Here is a 21153-nt window from a genome sequence, read left to right on the forward strand (position 1 = left end):
TTGTGAGTGAACTCTTAACGCTACGGCCTGCCTCCGGGAGTTGAGTGGTCACCATTCTGGGGTCAAACCGCGGTAGTCGAACTTAACGCAAAAGAGGAATGCGTATGCTGTTCTCATAGGATACCGGTGGTAGTGTACCCCTTGGTTTTTGAGGGGTGTTGCTCGGTAATATCAGTGGTAGGGGTGCTTCATATTTTGAACTGGCGTGTCCATTTGTTTTAACGACAATGAATTGTTTATTCGAATACATAGTACAAACAGTTGTACTGTGTAACGGTTCATAACTGCTAATTTGTATCATCTAAAACAATTTTGATGACCCACCCTCATCGACAGGGTGGGGAAACGCTCCCCATCATTCCCATCGTCAATCGCACACCGACATGCTGAGCCGCCGGGCGAGCACAGCAGCAAGGTCAACGAGCTGCCGCCATGAGCACAGATGAAGGACCGCCGAGTAAGAAGATGATCGCAAGGTACACTTGGCATCAAGAATCCAGCACAAATTCTTACTTGGTGATCTTGCAGAAGTGGATCAATCAGCATGAGTTCGTCATCCTACATTTCCGACGACTAAGTCAATCGTATCATCAATGTTCTCTTCAAGACTTCTGGGCTCTCAGAGTAATGTACTTTATCTAAAGACTCTCATGAACTGAATGATAATATCTGTAAGATCATGACGAGTCCGCTTAATTAAGGCGCAATCACATCTCACTTGACCCCCTCCTTGGCACGTCTTCTGTACGCTTCGTTACATCGTTGCTTCACATCTTCAGAACTTGAAGTTTGATGATATTTGATTCTTTAAAATATGCCAATTAGTTGACTCTGAGTCACGAAGCTCTTGTTGAAGTATCTTCCCTCCTCTCTCCAAACTCTCCTCACTCAGGTCCTTTGGATGTTTGCACATTTGCTGAAATGCATGAACTTTGCTTTGCTTCCCTAAAGGCGGAGCTTGACGTCCAATTAAGCCTCAGATCATATCAGGGATCAAGTCTTGAGCTTGTAAGCTGGCATGCAAGAATCTATTGTGCGTTGCAACCAGACTGACATGGCCGCGTTGAATGTAGAATCAAGGTTGGAGGTGTTATGTGATTTGACATTTCTTATTCATTAGAAGCATTTATCTCAGCATGTCGAACTACCAGCAAATTGACACGGACTCCCAGTCAATGATAATGACAACCACAATAGCATATGGAATGTCTCCAACTGCGCGCACAACAGAATGGAAGCACATCATGCTGCAGGTGCACTGCCATCCAACACCGTGCCGTTGGATTTGCTGTCTTCAAGAGTTGTCTACATTGTTTGTCATAAAGCGGCAAGGCTTTGAGCATGTGGACATGGATATATACAAGACTATGCATCTTTACAAAGTGTTTTTAAGTCATGCAACAAGAGATGCATCATTCAAAGGCGGAGAAGTTCAAACATGATGTGAAAAAGTCATGTGGCACAGTGAAGCATCTCTCATAAATATGATATTCCATCCAGCACATGAAGATGAAGGTCTTCGTGGAATAAAGGTCTTGGAATCTTGTAATACGTTTCAGCTGCAACCATTCAGAACCTAGTTCTCAACATCGCCAAGCTTTTGCTACCTGTTCACAACGATTAGAAAATGAACAATCCACAGAAGAACTCTCTACCTGTGTGATGGAATGGGTTCATTTTCACCTTCTTCTCTCACAAAATACTTTCGAGTCTCTTCATGCTCGTGTGTGTTCGTGGTATACTCGTCCCCTTCCATAGAAACAGACAACCGGCACAGAGGTTTTGACGAAGAGAGATGTTGATGAGGCTCACCTGCTGCGAGTGACTGCAACTTGGGCAAACATGCTCGCACAAAACTCAAACACTGAAGACAAGGATCGGCAGAGAAGAGCTTCGCGACATGAGAGAGGTATGGTGAGGGGAGACGCGCTGGGGTAGTGGGTGAAGGCGTGTAGAATTAAAACATTTTAGAAGGTACCAGGAAACGATGAGCTAAACATCCAAAATCAATTTTAATCACGGTTTTGAATATGGTTTGAATTTGAACAGTACAAAATTTCAACCTGCGCGAATCACACACCGTGTACCCCCATTTTCCCATTCACCACCCCCTTGAGAATATAGGACGAAAACTACCGCGGTTTGACCCCAGAATGGGCAAAATTTCAACCTGCGCGAATCACACACCGTGTACCCCCATTTTCCCATTCACCACCCCCTTGAGAATATAGGACGAAAACTACCGCGGTTTGACCCCGGGTTCGGCCCCAACACCGCGGGGAGTTGCTGCCCTGGTTTCCCTCTGAGTGGGAGCCTTCAGCGTCTATCGGTCCCTCACTTCATCCTCTCCCTGTGAGGTCCCTCTTGTCCCTTGAGCTTCTCTACTGCGGCATGTAGGATGATTTTCTCTGTTGCTGATTCACCTGTCGTTCCTTCTTGTCACATGTCTGTGACTTATCTGTGCAAGCGTTCTACAATAGTTTCGGGCTCAACCTGCTACTCCGGCTTCTTCAGGTACACGACAATGGCAGTGATGTTGTCGTCGCTGCCAGCCTGCCACATCATAATCAAGAGGGATCTTCCCAGTTCTCAGTCCACATCGTGGAGGATACCTCATACGCCTCTGAGATCAGTCGCTTGGGGCCGAAGTCGACATGCTTCACTGTCTGCGCTACCTGTTGCAGAACTACTCAGGGCTGGCTGAGGAAGCAGCAACGAGTCGGTTCCTTGTCCACGGCATCTTCATTAGTGAGCCATCCCCAGATCCCGTCGGTTGCGAGCACCAGGAACTTGTCTTGACTCGAGAGCCGATATCTCCCCACCTGCTCTCCTCGTCAGCTGCTGCCTTGCTCGAAGGTGCCTGGGACCTCTGGGATGCACGAGACGCCCCTGCTCTTCCACCTGCGGGTGACAGTCATACTGGTGACGTCATCACGTGCTGGGGCGTGCCTGCGGTCGCCGATAGAGCGAGTGACTTCGATCCTCCCGTCCACTCGTTTCTGTTGCAACATGTCATCCTAGTCAAGTGGGCCTGCTGTCACCTTCTTGTCCGCCGTCTCAACCACTGTCCCTCCTTCCGCCACAACTCTCTTCTCCTCCTCCTCGTTGGACGCGTTGTGGTCCCTCGAAAGCTGCAGCACCTGTTCCCCACGAGCAAGCACGGCCCGACAATCTCCTGCATTTGCCACCAGCATGTCAAGACCTGCCGTCCCGTCCTTGTCTCCGGGCCCTTGCATGATGGCCACCACCATAGCTGTGCACCCTGAATCGTTGTCGGCAGCCTGCGCCCACGAGAGGAAAGAAGCCTCCACGCGCTGAAAGGCAGTCTTCATCGCTTCCTCCAGGTTCTTGGGGTTTTCCTTCATGGCTGCGACAACTTCGTAGGGGAAGGCCTGGTAAGCGTCAGCAGGCATCGGCATGCGCTAAGGGCCCCGACCTTCTTGCAGTAGGAAGCAGCTTCCGGTCCGCCATGGCCATCGAACACGCCGAACAGATGCAGGGCCCCGGCCTCGACCTCCATGGCGATGGACTGATGCACAAAGTGCGCGTCCTCCATCTTGTCATGACCTCTCCTGCCGCACGAAGAGCTTCCTCCTCCCCAGACAAAAGCCGAGGGCGGCAGTTGGGGGACAAGGTGGACCGTCACGTTGGCATCGTAGTGGGGGATGTAGGGTGACTTCCCTTGTAGGACTTCAATCGCCGACGTCGACATGCTCGGCTCCTTCTCAACTTCCGTCCTGCACTCTGGCGGACGCAACTCTGCCATCCTCCGTATCCTCTCCGACATGTCGGTCGGGTCCAAGCCAGCAGCTCGGCCGAGCTCCTCCAACCTTTCCCTCAAGCTTGCAACCTCTGGGCGCTAGAAACGATCAGGACTGCACCCCAACCACCCCTCCCCCTCCCTTCCTCCTCTACCTCCTCCTCTTCCTCCTCCTCTCTCCCCTTCCTCAACAGACCTTGGAAGTGTTGTCTTGCCATCCGGCCGCCACGATCTCACAGAACTGGGAGACCCATGGTCCGTCCCCCTCCTCGGGCAACTTGGGCCTTAAGTGCTCGCTCACTATCGCAGCCGTGAGGGTGATCTCCGTATAGTTCGCCTCCAGCACAGTGTGCAGCTGCTCCGTCGTAGTCCGCACGTCAGAGTAAGGGATACATCCCGTTACAAGCTCGTTCATCGTGATAGTCATCGAGTACACGTCCGACGCCTTCTCGAACGGCCTCTTCCGAAGCAGCTCTGGCGCCATGTACACCAGGGTACCGACCATGTAGTCCTTGTGCCAGCCCCCGGACGGCCCTCTCCTCCTTTCCTCCTCCACCTTGGTGCTCATGTGGCAAGATCGGTCGAAGTCAATGAGCTGCACGTGACCCGTGTCCATCAGGATCGCATTGGCCGGCTTGACGTCCCTGTGGAAGAAGCTCATGGCGTCGTGAAGGTACTCCAGGGCCGAGCACATGTCGTGTGAGAACCCGATGGCGAGCGCAAACCCTAGGGGCCTGCTTCCTCCCGAGTGCAGCAGCTCAGCCAGGCTGCCATGGGAGGACAGGGGGAGGAGCAGACCGTACTCGGGAGCGGTCTCGAGGATCCCCAAGGGCTTCACGATGTTGGGATGGGAGAAGGACGAGAGGCAGTCCCTCTCACGCTCAAACCTGTTGAAGGCAGCGTAGTTACTTATCTTGATTCTCTTCAGCGCAACGCTCTGCCTCCCCTGCAGCATGTCCACATGAGCGGAAATCAGGGGTCTACCATTTGTACCTTGGCCGGGATCTCAACGTAGCATCGGGTCACAGTGCACGCGTCGCTGTCATGCAGGAGATCATTGTGACCTCCTGCAGGCTGGATCCACTCCTTCTGTATCGGCTGAATGTTTCCCTCCTTCATCGCCTGATTCATGGTGAGACAAATCGGCACTTGGCAGCTTTTCGTTTCTGGCTTCTTGTCCTCCTGCTCGCTAGTACCCTTGTTCTCATCACCCTACATCTCGGATTGCTTTCTAGCCTGCTATCGTGCTCTATCGTGCTCTATCGTGCTCTATCGTGCTCTATCGTGCTCTATCGTGCTCTATCGTACCATCGTGGATCTCCCCATGTTCTGTCCATCCCTCCACCCCTGCGGTTCTGCTGCCATCGCAGTCTCGCATGTCAGCAGATTTCCTTACTTTCCGGGTGGAATGGAGGCCGAACGAAGTTTGAGACTTCGAAAGTTTGTCGGGAAAGTTTCAAAGTTTCTTCCGAAGTGAAGTTCGACAAAGTTTTTTAAATCTTCTTCATTTCTAGCATCTCTTTTACTACACAAATCTCAAGATCGCTAGCCGAAACAGTCAAAAGCTTACGCGGAGTGGGTGGGTGGATACAGGAATGGGTCGCCATTGACTTCTACCACACCATGGGGCCTACAGCTCTCATTTACTATGTACAGTCTCGATATGGATAGGCCATCATCGTTGCTCGTGAGTGCAATGTAAGTGTTGTTCATAGGCGTAAGTGGGGTGGGTGGTCCATTTGGCTGCCTTGATTTTCCGTGGGTTGAAGTGTACTGCAGTTTACGTGTACCACTTGACCTGTAAACATCTGGTAATGTTTATTTACAACCATTATACAGGTACCGATTTCTAAAATGTTGTTTTAAGAATTGTACAAAAGATTATATTTATGACTTATTATAAAATTGACCTGTCCCCCCACGACGGTGGTGGGAGCGCATGAGAAGACAATGTTGGGTAGGGTGATTTTAGGGGTAAAATCAGGGGTTCTGAGTGGGAGTCAAAACTCACTTTTCGAAAACAAGTCTTTTGAAAAACTATTATCTTGATATTATCCCAGTTTTTAGGTTGCAATCAGTTCTTCACAAATCTTCCTCTCAAATTCAAAAATCTCATACTCATTTCAAATATTTTCAAGGTTTAAAACAATTGGAGTGACACCGCTCAGATTCTTTCTGCTGAAGGGCGCTAGGTACCAGGAATTGTAAAGATAGTACAACGTGTTTTAGATTTATGTTCAGGCACCTATAAAATGTTAAATGTTTCTAATTTTGTAATCCCTTTCAACACTTTGGCGAGTCGCAAGAAGCCGTGACAAGTCCATCAATACATTTTTAAAACTCATATATAGCTTTTAAAATACATCAGTTAGCTGGGTGGTGGCATGGGACAGGTAAAAGGGGGGGTAGGGTATCACCTCGAGATTTAAGGACGAAAGAGACACAACCCTATGATAGGAGACTTCTGGGTTAAATCGGGTTAAGTTAAGAGGAATGTTCTTAAATTGGGAGGATTTGATCTAAATTATGGGGGAAAAGAGCTAAGCTTGGCAAGAAGAGGGCTAAAACAGCGCTGCATGAGCGAGCAGCCAGGCAGCGCTCATGCTCAGAGGAGAGTCCGGGTGGGAGGGGAGTTGGCGGCCAACGACACGGATGTGGAGGATGCGATGCAGAGTAGGGAGAAAGGAAGTCATCTGTGATAGTGTGAGGGTGTAGAAGTGAGAGGATTTTGACCGGCGGAGCTCGGCAGGAAGTTTTCAGGTGTGCGTGCAATTGCGGTGATTCAGGGAGTCCAGGCACCAAGGAGGACGAGCGCAGGCTATCAAGATGTGGATATAAGAGAACGTTGAGCCAGGGAGAGATATAGAACTCGAGAAAGCGGGCATATGGAGAGCTCAAACAGCAGTAATGCTTTTGAACTCAATGCCTTTCATCTCTTGGTTTCCAACTCTTTGTGCTATTAGTTGATGCGTTACGAACACAGCAATCATTTTGCTCGCTCTTACCGACTCTTCATCACTGCTCCTGTTTGTTCAAGTAGCTGATATATTCCTTTTTGTAGTGAATCTGCGCAAGGGCGTCTTTAAGTTTGCGACAAAGAGCACTTGGAGGGCTTCTTTTTGCAGCAGGACCTCTCATTGAAGACCGACTCTGCTGAGCATGAAGAGCACGAGCAACACCGTGCTCACAGATGAAGAGGTGCTGCATTCTGGCTGGGGTTGAAAGCCAGAGGACGTGACAGGCGTGTGATGCAGATCATCACTGTGTACTCGCTGAGATCAAAGGCGACGTCCTCCGGCAGTCTGGTGAAGGAGCTCTGCTTCCTCCGACGCATTCTGACGCTTCCTCTCGTTCAGACTCACCAGGCTGCTGCTGGTCGTAGCGCGGTCGTTGCAGAGATGTTCAAAGTATCTCCGAACCTGGTGAGGCAGCTGCTGGAGACAAGCTGGCTGCGCTGATGCTCGTGCCAGGTTCGAGACCTCTGGGCGCGGAAGGTGTACAGGTGAGCGCTGGATGGGAGGAGGAGAGGAGGAGAGGAGGAGAGGAGGAGAGGAGGAGAGGAGGAGAGGAGACGTGCTGACTCCCTGGCTTCAGAGAGGTCACCCTCCCTTACTGGACGGAAAGGGAGAAAGTGCTGAGCGCATGCGAGGAGGTAAAGCATGTGCCTCAGTTCGCTCCCGCCTCACCTCTTCCGCAGCTGAGGTCTGGGCAGACGACGAGCCTGCTGGCCCTGCCTCCCAATCTGAGTACGCCATCCCTTACATTACGAGGGCTGCGATGTGACTGTGTTGGCAGCGAAAGGGAAAGCGAAGAATGCTGACAAGCGAACGGCAACGGTGAATACGAGCATCGTCATTGAAAAACAAAAGTGAGGAGAAAATGCTGCTCCTCATCCCCTCCCTCTCTCTTATATTCACTTTGTTCTTGAGCAGTAGCTTCAAGGATTCATCTCCTATCGAAAGGAAGGAAGCGGTCAGTCTCAACGATCAGGAAACGAACAAGAGGAGACTGGTAGCGGACAACGCACATGTACGCTCCTCCTCTTCCAGTGCGTTTGAGTCTCATCCCTGATCTTCAGGTCCCTGTGAATCTGATTGGAAATGGAGCAAGTCAAGTTCCTTTTGAAGCAAGGTGAAATTGAGTTTCCATCCTCAACGAGATGAACTTGAAATTCCATCCTCAACTTGGTTGTTGTGGTGGTCGTGCTGATGTCGATTGAAGCAGACCAAGGGGTTTGCGCGCCTCTCCGCAGGTAGAGTTTTTTCCAGCCCCCAGTCCGTTGGCATCAGGTTTGACTGCAAACCTGCGACATGCTCTGATCTGACCGCCCGTAGCAGACTCCTTCCTCCCCGTCAAGAGGGGGCACGACGATACTCATCGCGCGAAATTCCAGCCAAGGAGCTGCCCCGACGCGTCCTCCTACCTCCCTTCTGTTGAGATCAACGACTCACCGGAAGAGGAGGGTGTCCAGCACAACTCGTACTTTGAGGACCTCATTTTCTCCTCCAAGCCGCAGGAGGGATGCAGCAACTTGTCTAGTGCGTACGAGGAGTTATGCAGCGTGGAGATCAGCGCGGAGGAGATGGCAGGCAGCAGCAACGACGGGCGGGCAAACGTCGAACCTAACAACTCTCGCTTCGATGGGTTCTGGAGTGGCGGTGCCAACGAAGCCCACCACCATCAAACCCACGAGGGCACGATTAAGGATGCGGCAGCAACGAGGCCGGCACAATCTGGCGGGAGCTACTACAACAAGGTCCCATATGCGCATCAGGATGGTTTCTTCGACTTTGACAGCAGCGTCGCTCGCTACGATCATGCAGAATGTTGTTCTCCCGCCCTCAGCGACAGGCAGCAGTTCGACATGTCAGAGTCAATGATGAGGAACGAGCCATTGAAGCAGAACGGCTCTACTGCCATGCCTGGCAGCTTCTACTGCAGCCCCGCCCCTCCTTCGTGCAAGGCGGAGCAGAGTACGCAGTTCTTTGACCAACGTGCATGGACGGCCTACCCGCCAACGAATGCCCCCTCCATGTCGGGCTTGCAGGAGGAGCGAGGAGCTGCATGGGATCGCTCTGCCTCCTGCCCCTCTTACTCGGACAACGAGCTGTATGCGCAATCGTTGAACTCGTATGTCTCCTCTCCTCCCTGCTGCTTTCCTCTCTCTTTCCCTTGTTCCTTGCCCTCTCCTCTGCCTAACTGCTCCTCATCCCTCAATGCTGTAGAGCTACTTCCAAGTATCTAACTGGCAGCTGCAGATGGAGCAGTCTGGGGGAGTGCGACTCACTGAATCGGGTAAGAAGCAGGGGAAGGAGAGTGTTCCACTGAACCTTGTCTGCAGCGATTCGATACCGTTGCCGTTGAGCAGCTGCAGTCGTACATCTGAGTGGGAAGCTGATAATGGGAGGTGTGGATAGTGAGGAGGAGAGGCAGCAAGGTATTCTTTTGTAAAGATTTCAAGAACCCACTCCCACTCTCTCACGCACGATACAATGGTGTTGTTCAATCAGTTCGTTTTGTTGGGGAAAATCACATCGAAAGCGTAAATGTACAGATCCACTCGTGTCCACGGCTGTTCCCTCAGTCGTCATACAGCAGAGGGCTGTCAAACGAATGTGAGCAGGGAAAGAGACAACAGTCGGAAGAAAAGAGCGAAGATAACGCTAAAGAGCACAGAGGAGGGGATAGAAATTGACAGCAGAAGCGATCAGGAGGAGGGGAGCGGGTTTTACCGAGGGTATGCCAGCACTCGTCGCACAGGCATCGGCATGCTCTTGCGGATCAGGGTGGTGAAACCTCCGGCGGACCCTGAGATCAAGTCGACGAAGAGGAACTGCCAGGGAGCAAGGCAGATCAGCAAAGGCACACAAAGAACATGAGAAGACACTGCAGGCCCTCCCCCCCCCCCTTACTCCTCTTCCTCCTCCTCCGCCCTTACACTCCCATTGTCCTCGTCCTCTCATAGCTAGGACTCACAGAGAAGCTGAGCCACGAGGCCGCCTGCGCCAGCATGTCGAAGTTCTTGTCGTCCACGCAGACGGCAGCCGCCATAAGGAGCATGGGCGCCGTGATCAAGGCTAAGAGCTCGTCAGCTGCAGGGCAGCACGGCAAGACAGCAACCTATCGATGCTGCTGATCGGAAGTTGGTCATGGACGTGTCCTTGGGCCGCACCTGGCATGAGGAGGGGGGGAAGGGAAGACAAGGAGGAGGCAGGATGACAAGGACGGACAGAGTTTCGAGGAGGAGGAAGGTGGGGAGGAAGCGGAAAAACAGGATAATTTCAGCTGCTGCAAGACTCTACTGCCTCCTTTCTCACCTCAGTTGACAGGGACGTGGAGACGCTGGTGGCGGGGTACTGCAGTTCAGACGGTGGCGGACCCGAGGACTTGGTGATCTCCCCCGAGCTGACCGCGGCAGCAGGAAGAGAGGAAGGGAGCGAGGCCTTCCTGTCGCTCTTGGAGAAGAGGGAGGAGACTTCCTTGGGAGACTTGTACGTCGGGTACTTGAGGTCTTCAAGCTTGCTTTCAAGCTGGGTCTCCCTCTTGAACTTGTCAACAGTCCAGAACGCAAGGGCTGCAGAGACCTGCAGGAGTGTCAGAGAACACGAGCAGACGGATCGTTTCGAATCCTCCACGGAGGAATTGGAAGGAAAACGAGCGTGCGTGCTGGGTTATCACCTGTAGGAAAACCATGACCTTGTCGAATGCCCATTCTGCAACTCTCCAGAGGAAGTATCTCTTTCCTACCCACTCAATCCTCCTTCCTGCGGACTGGCTAATTTCGGTTTTCTCCCGGGGACGACGAGCCATCGCTGAGAATTTGCTCTCGCCCACCATTCTTTCCACTTCTACTCCTCCTTGCTTCGTTTCCATCCCCCTTCCTGAGTAAACAAGAGCGGGTTTCATTCCCAAGGATGCTGATGGTGACGACATTCCTCGAGACAGTAGTGCTGGAGACGGTGAAGGAAACGCTGGAAGCTGAAGACCTGCGCTCAATCCTGCTCCTGATCCTGCTCCTCCGCTCACAAACGCCATAGACGTCGCCATTGCTCCCCGATGCCGACCTTGTAACACCACCCCTACCCCTGTCTATTGACTCATCTTCAACAAGGTACTTTATACCCCACCCCTCATTCCCCCTTGTTGTACCCTCGTTCTACTGAAAATTTATGACCCATCTGCTGGTTGTGGAACACTACCCTACCCTATCAAAACCCCAAAGTACCCCACCAGATGACCGTAATCGATACTTCTCCATTCAGCACCACCCCTACCCCAAGGTCTTCACATTCACGAATAGTTCAGAAATCGCAATCTTTCGTTTAATAATTGAGGCGGGCTTATGAAATGCATTTAATTCACCCCTCTGTTTCAGTCTTACCACCCTTCATTTCCTAGGGTAGTTCGTTTCGTTTACAGCTTTACTCATCTTACAGCAGCACAACAATTATAAAGCGATGACCCCACCATCATCGATAAGATGACCCCACCCCCTCAATAGCGAGAACACCGACCCCTATGGCATTGTACTCCGTTCACCCACCGCTTCTATCCCCAACACATTTCAGGCTAATGGACGGGTAGTCAGTGGCAAGTCAGTACAAGAGCACCCGGTACCTCTGCAATACCACCGGCTGCTGAAAGTTCTCTCGGCACTGAACTCCGTCACTGCTCGTACTGATTTTTAACTTAACTATGAGTAACAAGAGACTGATGTCGCCGCCGTGACTCACCGTCCCGGGCGCGGCCCGCCGGGCCGAGTCACGGCCGGGCAGCGAACCGTTGCGGCCAGTTTCCGGGAGCTCAACCGACCGGGTGGCAGGTTGAAATTGCCGGGACCGTCCGGGCCGTGACTCCGAGGAGTCGGACTCAGTGACGTCACCGGGCCGGCGCAGCGCCCGGCCGGGCCGGGCCCGGGCCCTGTCCGACGTCGGACTGAGCCTCGGAGCCTCGGAGCCGGCGGCTCAGCCGCGGTGCCACTGGCCGCTGAGCTGGGTCGGGCCGACTCCCGGTCCCGGCGAGCACTGGTGGCAGTCACTGGCCACCGTACGCCGCCGAGTACGATCACCCGGGCCCCCGGCGGCGGCCCGCAGCCTCCGAGTCCGACTCGGCGACTCGCCGAGTCGCCGAAGTTCAACTCAGTTGAAGTTGGAAACCCGGATAGGTGCAACTTTCATGCCGCCTCAGGCAAGTTGAAACTTGCCGCCGGCCCGGAGTCCGATCATCCGAAACTTAGTTCAACGGCGTGGCCGGGCCGGGCCACGAAAGTTCCCCGGATGATCGCCGGATTTTGGCCGGCGACCCTATCGCAGAATGGAGGCCGCAACGAACAGGAAGGTATCACCCCTACCTACCTTTGACATGACCCCACCTATGTCTACAAGTTTTCATTGTTTTTAACCCCTTGTTTCCAGAGTCAAGTACCCCACTTTTCATAGCTCACTATTTCACGCAGTCTCGACCTACCCCTACATTGTACCCTACCCTTTTGACCATATTCCGCACCCCCACGTACCTAGTGTCAACCCACCTCTCTCACGAAACGTATGATGGAAGCTGTACCCCTACCCTTCCTAATCTTATCTCTTCCTGTGACTACCATACAATTTGACATTATTAATGAGGGTGGGGGTCAATACCCTACCTATTATTTAATATCATCTTTAGGACCCACCATGTTCGATTGAAGCTAAATGGAACATCCCCGGTGGGTGGTATCACCCCACCCCCACGTGGGCCTTCTCGTGCGTGTGCTGCAGGCGTAGGGGAGGGTTTGCATATCGATAGGGGTTATGCTTCATGTATAGGATTCAGGATGTGCCCCTTAGACCCCACATGTTGTACCATCAAGTTTATCAGTTAAGCACTCAGTTGAAACATTGATGTAAAGTTCAAACTTTTCAATGTTATGGTTTCAAATTATATGATAAAATTTGTACCATGTTTGAATACGCGATGGCCACACCCACGGTTGACATGTGAAAGAAGAATCAGACTACTTCACAAAACAATAAGATTGAGAAATTTCAAATAAGGTCTGTATATTTATTGGTATATTTGAATTTGATAATGAATGAATGAAAATAATTTTCTTTTTTCCAAACTGTTCATAGAGTCATTCCTCAGCTACGCACCTCAAGCCCTTTACTACCCCTTCCTTTTGGTGCTTTATCACCCCTCGGCCCCCAACCCTCGCTGGAAAAACGTCCAAAGTGGCGGCGACGATGGTTAACACATTTCGTCGTTGCCATGAGGAGGGACGATGCTGAGTTGGGGTAGCAGCAGACAGAGGAGGGAATTGATGCACAGATGGCATGAGGAGACATGCTCTTCGATCAAGAGGAAGCAGTTCTGCTCGTGGCCTTGTAGCAGTAACGATGGAGGCACGCGAGGATAGCAAAGCAGTCGTAGCTTACAGTGGTAGATTGAGGATAGAGTATCAAGGGAGGAGGGTGAAATGGATACCGCAGTTGATCAGGTCTTGATGCAAGAGGGTGGCAGCTCCATGTTTTCCCTTGCATGCGGTGATAGGGTATGATCGGGAGCAGCAGCAGCATTTACATCTTGGAGGGACGGAAAGCAGTTTTGAGGTGCAATGAGTCAAAATTACGCCCGGAATTGGTGAGATCGGACTGTGAGTGATCAGGCAGTGAATGAAATACCAGAATCATACTGAGAATCTCCTTATCCGTGGAGCAAATACATCGAATCGTAGTACGTGCAATGTTGATTGGCCTAGAGTGTTTTCTTGTACCGGACGTCGAAAAGATGTTGATTGCCCTGGAGTGTTCTTTAGATGTATTAAGATCTGTTCGACGTCCGGTACAAGACACAATCTAATGATTGCCAGTGTAGTCCTTTGAGGAACTGATAGTTCTAGAACATGAGCATTGTAGGTTGCAGAACAGAAAGAAACAAAGATATGAAACTTCCAACTATCGGTGGCAGGATGTTTTCGTGAACGGATATCGTGTTTTCGCTGTTCGTTCAATGATATCACAGTGATGGAATTGCCACAACTCATCTCGGCCTATGTTATGAGAGCATGAGTCGTGATGTGCTGTCATGTATACTGCTCTGTCCGGAGATGATGTTTAGGTTTTAGTTCAGAGGTTTTGTTGTCTCGTTCGCAATCGATAGCTAATTGTGCGTGACTACAATCAGTTTGTTTACAACAATGGTGAGTAAGAGATTCTTGCACTGAACGTTTGATGTGAACAGGCATGGCTCCTCCAAAGTTTAAGGATCTCGGCAAGAAGGGAAATGACTTGCTTGGCGAAGATTACGACTTCGACCACAAGTTCGAGGTCAAGAGCAAGTTGGCCAACGGGATTGTGAGTTGATGACGGAGACGAGGACGATGGGTAGTGACGTGTTCCCTGCAGGAGATCAAGTCCACCATCAAGCAGAGCGCTAAGGATGGAATGCTCAGCGCTGTGCTCGAGGGAAAGAGGAGCGTGATGAACATGGACTGCACTCTTAAGACCACCCATCAGATGGAGCCATCCCTCGCCGTCGAGCACAGGTGCCTCTTACTTGTTGCCTGCCATGCGCATGGACTAACTTGTGATGGCCAGCAAACTCCTTCCCGGACTCAAGCTCAGGCTCGACACCGACTCCAAGTTGAACAGCACCCTTGCTGCTGACTACAAGCTCGACAACTTGATGATCACGTCCAAGATCAACCCCGCGAAGGCCAACATCGACATCGATGCTGCTTTCGGCTTGGGCTCCTTGAACGCAGGCGTCAAGACAGCTTACAACTACGGTAGGTCGGCTGTCTTCTTGCGTGGGAGAGGATGCGGAGATGGCGCACAGGGAGGAGTGGGTTTTTACTTTCTTGGCAGGAAAGGGATCCTTGGCCACCCCCGAGCTCAGCGCTGAGTTCAAGGTGGATGCCTACAGCGTGCAAGTGGGATGCAAGAACTTCGGCGAGTCCATCTCAGGAGTTGTGCACACCGAGATCAGCAAGGGAACGGAAGTTGCTTTGAGCTTCGAGCAGACGAGCAAGAACAAGAACACTGACCTCAACCTCGCCATCGGTGCTGCATGGCAGGTTGGATATGAGGAGGAGAGGCGAGGGAGGAGGAGATGAGAAAACTGACGGAGTTTTGTCAAGATCGACAAGGACAGCAGCTTCAAGGCTAAGGTGGACAAGGACGCTATGATGTGCGTGTCATACGTTCAGCAAGTCCGCCCCGACCTCAAGATCAAGGTAGAGGAAGTACAGTGTCGAAGGAGGAGGCGCTGACAAGAGGGGCAGGTCGCTGGTCAGATCCAGGCAGCCAAGTTGACTGCAGGAAACGCTCACAGGTTCGGAATCACTGCCCTTTGGAACATGTAAGGAGCAGGGTAGAAGCCGTTTTTTGTGAATCTCAGATCTTATTTTGCATGCTGCCATAGAAACTGTAAAGACAAGTTTGATTCATTAAACGAACATTTCATTGGCAATCGAGGGACGTGAGTTCAAATCACTTTATTTGAGTTCTTAGTTTACACGTTGGCTAGAACAGCATCTGCAAATTGACTGGCTCTTGATTTATGCATCCAGTCCCCTGCCTTTGCTCTGCTTCACAAAATCGTCGTTGATGATGGCTCTCTTTTCTTCTGGAACCTGCAACACCATCATTCCCTTCCTGGACAAGGTTCTCCTTGCTCACGTAATATCCTGCATACATCTTGGCATCGATCTCAACGTGAGCATCCGCAGGAATCATGTCGTCGGGGATAGGAACTCTCTCCAAGACCTGTGGGGACATCAGACCACCTGGTCGCCATGACTCAATGTTCAAAGTGACCTTGATGCCGGACCCAGTGATAGCGTTGTACTTCATGTCACTCATGGAGATCAGCTTATCGATCTTGGTGATTCCAAGCCTGAAGAAAAGACACAGTCAGCATTGACAGTGTGCTGTAAGACAGTGAGCTATACCAATGGAGGGCATCCGGCATGAGTTCTTGGAATCGCATGTCTTCCACTCCAGCAACACAAGCAGTGCGATGGAAGTACGTTTCTGTAGAAAGCAGATGTTAGCCGAATCACAGCAACTAATCAACCAACCTGCACGATCTCCACCCTCTTGCCTCTTCCTGGCATTGTAAACCAAGAACTTGGTAACCTTTCAACCCAAGTCAGTTCCACCACCCAAGGAATCCTCCAAACTCACCTCGCCAAGAGAGCGTCCCTCCTTTCTGAAGTACACGATGACACCGACGCCACCATTCTGAGCGGTTCTTACGCACTCCTCGATCCCATGCACGAGATAGGGTCTGTCAATACAATCTCAGCTACTTGCAAACATTTGCGTCAAAATGACCACCTGCAGGTGCAGATATCGGAGCCAAAGACATCCGACCCGTTGCACTCATCATGAACCCTCACAGTGCAAACCTTGGAAGGATCTTGCAGATACTCTGCTGGTCCGAAGATGTAGACGGTGAGTCCTCCGATGGGGGGAAGGAAGACCTCCAAGTCCGATCTGGTGATGAGCTCGGGGAACATCCCACCAGTCTGCTCGAACATGCATCGTCGGAGGGTTGCCTCAGTGATGTTGAACCTCTGGGCAACGCCTGGAAGGTACCAAACATGTTCGATCGCTGCCTTGGTCACCACACAGGATCCATCGGATTGCAAAATGTTGCCGTCGGCCTGCAGCCTGCCCTTCTCCATGGCCTCCACCAGCTCCAACATCTGGATGTGCGCCTTTGTGATCGCAATGGTTGGGCGAATATCGACTCCCTCCTTGAGGTGCGACCCGTATGAGTCGACAATCATGTGTCCCCATGGGTCCATGGATACAATCTTGGTAGGATCGAACCAAGAAGGGTTTGGTGGAATCATAACAGGGGGGGCCGTGTTGTGAAGATCCGGGCGGAACCTAGCGAGGAATCGAGGTCAGAATCGAGCTGATCGCAGCAGTGAGAAAATGTTACATGGGGTCCATCTTTCCAGCAGCCACGGCGATGGACCGATACACACTGTACGAACCGTTGTGTGTCCCGATAGCATTACGCAAGCGAGGCTGAGCGATCAAGTTAGAAGCAATGTGAAGAATCATGCAATGCTAAGGTACCTGGCTCAAGGTAGCGATGATTGGCCCACGCTCTGCAGGGCTTGTGGCGCCCCACTTGATTTGAATCGGTGACCCTGCTCGTGGGTAAGATCCCGGCTACACAAGGAACGTAGGACACCTCGTCGTGGGTGTGTAGTCAGCACAACATGGGATTTGGTGTTGTATTCTCCTCTCTTCTGATCTCTTCCCCAGGCGTTGCTTTTCTAAGTTGCATTTGATTACATGAAACTTTGTACAATTGAAAGCAATACCTCCTGGCCTTGGCCTTCTTTCAACTTCATTTGTCCGAATGCAGCTTCAAAATTGAAAGCTGCCTGCTCATTGGGGGAGCCAGAGACGCAGTGATCGCATCCTAAAGTAAATCCTGTTGCTGATTCAACCATGGGAGGCATGCCTGTTTGCGAAGATAAAACTCAAGGCCTGGATCCGAACTAATAAGTCAGAAACGAAGCAGAACAGCAAGCATACACTAGAAAAAGAATTTTGAGGTAGGGAAGTAGGGCAATTTCTTTTCTGCTTGATGCGCTTATTGTTCACTACAGGGTTGGTCATTGTAAAATGCTATCATGTGAAAGTCGACAGTGTTTACAGCTTAACACCTTTTCGCCTTTGCAAGTACTCGAAATGTACCTGAGCAGGAAACCTCTGGAAGAAAGCTACAGGAGTCTGCAACACACATGTTTATGTTCGAGGTGACTGCATAGTATCATCTATCCTGGTTCTTAGAGCGGCTCTTTCTGCTTCCCTGCCGTCCTCTCCCTGCCTCTTCCCGCTCCCCTTGAGCATTGCCAGAAGGCGTTCCCTTGCCACAAACCTTGCTTTTATAGCCTTCCACTCCACCCCACCCCTACCCCACTATGGTTTTACCTCACACCCACAGGACCCCCTTGACCTTGAATCCACCCCTCCTTCCCTCCGCCAATAGTCCTTCTTAGGACCCCTCATAATGAGCCCTGCAAGAACGATAACCCACCCTTACCCTACCCATATCTCCTGGTACAAACAGTACCCACCCCCTTTTCAGATTCCAACAGTCTCAAGGACTACCCCAACGTACGGAGGAGGTACCACCCCCGCTCTATATGAGTTGCAACCCACCCCATTCCGTTAGTCTTTTGGCGACGATGTATCACACTTGAAAAACAAATAGTGTACAATCGGAACCATGGGAGCCAACTACCCACCCGGTCAAAGGTAGTTGATTCCTGGGAAATTTCGTGGTGGGGAAAATTTATCCGGTACTTCTACTGAATTGCCAGCAAAAAAGTCAGTAATTGAAAGGTAGGGTGATCTGGTACCGGTGGATATCTGGACTGGACCTCGAAAGGGTAGTGAAAACGTTTTTCTTTCCGTTCTCCTCGGTTGGCTTCTATGCCTCCTCCGAACTTGAGGCCCCACTACAATTTTTCAAATTTGATCAAACAATCACAAAATTTGACTTTGTATCTTCAATATTTGAAACTTCGAGCTTCAGAAAGAGTTCAACAAACTGAACCTGGATCCACGGGTTTGACTCAAAGGGAAACCACCCTACCCCATCTTTGTTCGATCACCCCCTTTTGGTCAATGGCCGCCCACCCCTACCTCCTATACCTTCCTGGTTGTATTGCACCCCTAGTACCGGAACTGTACCTCTGCTACAAGGGGCGTACAGATGGTGTACCCCATGAGAGTCGCTTTCCCACCCCCTTTCCCCGCAGGAAGTACCCACCCTTTCATTATCTTACGAGTTACACCCTACCTACGCCTCACCCCTTATATGAATCACCTTCACTTCAAGTTGACCCACTGTCGTACTCTCCTCGGGGACCCACCCCCAAACGAACTATGACAACCCCTACCCCTATTTTATGAGTGCTGACCCAATATCTCCTACCCTATCCCAACGACCTACTCTACACATTTCATCAAGTTGTGAGATGGACCCTTGGGTGATTGCGGCACCTGCCTCACTACCCCCACCCCCTCTTGTTTCCGGCGTCGCAACTCCTATTTGTAGTTTGTTGCAGCGATTTGGAGGTGTAGAATTCAGTTTGAAAAAAAATACTTCAATTTCAAACTTCGGGTTTCGGTGCTCTAGTAGCCGCGCGGCTGCCACCCGGCCGGTCCGATCATCACCCGGTGACCGGCCCGGGCCGGCGCGGCCCAGTCGGCGATCCGGGACAGTGATCGGACGCCCGGGTGCCGCGGCCGGGCCCGGCCGCGGGCCGCGTCGCAGTGCAGTCGCGGCTAGGCGGCTAGTAGCGGCGCGCCGCCCGGCCCGGCCGGCGCCGGGCGCCCGGCCCGGCCCGCGTCCTGGCCCGGCCGCCGCACAGGCTGAGTGGCCCGCCGGACCGTGATTTGCTTCCGGCAACGGTTGAACGTCCGACAGTGCGGCCGCACTGCAGGAGGCTGGGCGGCGGCAAGTCGGATGACGTTGAGCCCGGCCGCGCCCGGCGCGGCTACCGTAGTTTAACTTCGGCACGGTGACCGGACCCGTGACCGCCGAACTTCGGAACCGGGCCGGGCCGATCCGAGCCATGAAGCCTTGAAGTACGCGGCGGTTGCCCTATTGAATGCCGGCCCGGGCCGGGCCTCCTAAAGTTTGAGTAAATGGTTCCGAGTTCCTTACTACGGTAGGCTCAGTGATCATGTGACTCGGAGGGTCCGATCGGATCGCCGGGGACGGTCGGGCACGGTTCACTGTCACTACCCGGCACCGCCGTACTGATCATTGGCACTGGGCCGGGTGACCGTACTACGCCGGTACCTGGCACGCCGCGGGCCGCCCCCCCCGCGGGGCCCGGTACGGTACGGGGGCGCTGTCCCGGTCCGTTCAGTTCGGACTCGGAGTCGGCCCCGGCGGGGCCACCGTCCGGGGGGGCGGCCGCCCGGCCGGTACTGAGCGAGTCCGCCGAGTCACGGAATTCATCACGTAACCGGACGGGGTGACCGCACCTTGCAGGTGACCGCACCTTGCAGTGCCGCGCAGTGGGCAGGCTGGCACGGCGCGCCCCGGGCACTCCGAGCCTGCTCGATCGGAGTTGTGGTACGTGACTCGTGACTCGAGCAGTGAGCGGGTGACGATTCGGCGTAACCCCGAGAGTCCGTGCATGGAAAGATGCGACGGGCCAGCCGCTACTCCGAAGGCTGAGGCAGGGTAAATCGTTCACGGACGCCATTAACTGATAATAAAAAGTATTCTTGCAATGTTCCTACGGAAGAGGGCTCGTTTGAGTAGTCTTCCAGGGCAGTGGAAAAAGGATGTTCGGATTTAAAATAGCAGCTGAGTTGCTGCCCCTTCCATCTCTCTTAAAAGGAAACTGAGGCGAGCTTAACCTTTTGCCCCTTGGTGCCGCCTGTCGATTCTGGAACACGTTTTGATGATTTACCACACAGTCAAAGAGGGGGTACTTCAGCCACCTTCAAGTAGGCAAAGGAAGGGTGGGGGTACTTCAAGATCTGAAACGTCGCGGTTCCTTCCAGTCAAATCCTCTCTTGCGCTCTAGCCCTCTACTACTTCCCCTCTTGTACCTCACCTGCTTCTCCCGCCTGCCTCTGCCCCTGCTCGCTCCTACTCCTGCTCCTGCTCCTGCTCCTGCTCCTGCTCCCCCGTTTGACCTGCCTGATTGCACGTCTCATCCCCGCATCCTTCTCGTCCTTGTGCAGTAACCTGAATCCTCCTTTATTCTCCGTGCGCGCAATTCTCCCCCCCCCTCCCCTACCTTCTAACAAGCCTCCTTTTCTCCTTCCAACTTCATCTGTAATTCTCTCCCTTTTATTCCGTTTGCTACAACAAGGGACTTGTGTTAATACAGAGATCTTCTCTGTCAAAACTCTGGGACCTTCATTGTGGGGACGCGATTGGTGGCAACTTGTTTGCTCGCCCACAGTGGGTTGAAGATGCAGAATCCAAATGGACATAACTCGCCTCGACTGATTCGTGTAGCTTCTGAGCCCGTGTGGCAATATGTGGTGGACAAGGAGGAGACTGCGTCTCCGCGACCCCTGTGCTCGACCTTGCGGAGAAACTCATCCTCGCCCTCGTTATACGCGTCAGTCTTGGAAGCTCGAATGAAGCTGGCAGAGCTCAAGGCAAATGTCCCAAAGAAGGAATGCGAGAAGATGCAAGTTGAGGAGAAACCTGCAGTACATGCGACTGGCGATGGCTTCTGCCGAGAGTGACTTGTGCCTTCAAAGAAAGCTGTTGGTGGTTCATGAGCTCGTGCGGCCGCATCGGCAGATTCCGTGGAGCCTTGTCGTCTCCAAAGTTGGTCAAGTTTTCGGACTGAGTTCCATTTCGACATTGATACTCCCAGAGGCCGTCCGGCAATTGTCAGC

The 21153-nt window shown here is 52.3% G+C and overlaps 6 protein-coding genes across 6 annotated transcripts; 3 read left to right on the forward strand and 3 right to left on the reverse strand.

Moving 5' to 3' along the window:
• Positions 1–2496: 2496 nt before the first annotated feature.
• Positions 2497–4891, reverse strand: GUITHDRAFT_102512 (hypothetical protein; the record flags this gene model as incomplete). Its single annotated transcript, XM_005838822.1, has 6 exons — positions 2497–2553; positions 2613–2675; positions 3042–3392; positions 3437–3859; positions 3957–4706; positions 4754–4891. The coding sequence occupies 6 exons, from the start codon at positions 4889–4891 to the stop codon at positions 2497–2499; spliced, it is 1782 nt and encodes a 593-aa protein (XP_005838879.1).
• Positions 4892–6919: 2028 nt separating this feature from the next.
• Positions 6920–9146, forward strand: GUITHDRAFT_102513 (hypothetical protein; the record flags this gene model as incomplete). The annotated part of the gene is made up of 13 exons (XM_005838823.1): positions 6920–6958; positions 7015–7065; positions 7117–7182; positions 7231–7262; positions 7355–7412; positions 7458–7506; positions 7556–7628; positions 7693–7789; positions 7839–7891; positions 7985–8049; positions 8098–8890; positions 8986–9055; positions 9102–9146. 13 exons carry the CDS (start codon positions 6920–6922, stop codon positions 9144–9146), a joined length of 1491 nt encoding a protein of 496 aa, XP_005838880.1.
• Positions 9147–9340: 194 nt separating this feature from the next.
• On the reverse strand, positions 9341–10807 carry GUITHDRAFT_102514 (hypothetical protein; the record flags this gene model as incomplete). The annotated part of the gene is made up of 6 exons (XM_005838824.1): positions 9341–9362; positions 9493–9593; positions 9737–9837; positions 9881–9932; positions 10078–10344; positions 10439–10807. The coding sequence occupies 6 exons, from the start codon at positions 10805–10807 to the stop codon at positions 9341–9343; spliced, it is 912 nt and encodes a 303-aa protein (XP_005838881.1).
• Positions 10808–13979: 3172 nt separating this feature from the next.
• Positions 13980–15209, forward strand: GUITHDRAFT_161460 (hypothetical protein). The gene is made up of 6 exons (XM_005838825.1): positions 13980–14094; positions 14146–14285; positions 14338–14528; positions 14608–14816; positions 14880–14975; positions 15024–15209. Exons 1-6 carry the CDS (start codon positions 13984–13986, stop codon positions 15102–15104), a joined length of 828 nt encoding a protein of 275 aa, XP_005838882.1. The 5' UTR covers positions 13980–13983; the 3' UTR covers positions 15105–15209.
• An 11-nt stretch (positions 15210–15220) lies between these two features.
• GUITHDRAFT_161461 (hypothetical protein) lies at positions 15221–17519 on the reverse strand. The gene is made up of 11 exons (XM_005838826.1): positions 17085–17519; positions 16952–17036; positions 16834–16907; positions 16694–16782; positions 16081–16638; positions 15928–16030; positions 15822–15879; positions 15693–15774; positions 15559–15637; positions 15421–15507; positions 15221–15374 (listed from the first exon to the last, which is right to left on the reverse strand). Exons 1-11 carry the CDS (start codon positions 17223–17225, stop codon positions 15300–15302), a joined length of 1431 nt encoding a protein of 476 aa, XP_005838883.1. The 5' UTR covers positions 17226–17519; the 3' UTR covers positions 15221–15299.
• A 3196-nt stretch (positions 17520–20715) lies between these two features.
• On the forward strand, positions 20716–20997 carry GUITHDRAFT_102517 (hypothetical protein; the record flags this gene model as incomplete). Its single annotated transcript, XM_005838827.1, has 1 exon — positions 20716–20997. The coding sequence occupies one exon, from the start codon at positions 20716–20718 to the stop codon at positions 20995–20997; it is 282 nt and encodes a 93-aa protein (XP_005838884.1).
• Between the last annotated feature and the right edge of the window lie 156 nt (positions 20998–21153).

The sequence above is a fragment of the Guillardia theta genome, assembly GCF_000315625.1.
Source record: "Guillardia theta CCMP2712 unplaced genomic scaffold GUITHscaffold_10, whole genome shotgun sequence".
Taxonomy (NCBI): domain Eukaryota; class Cryptophyceae; order Pyrenomonadales; family Geminigeraceae; genus Guillardia; species Guillardia theta.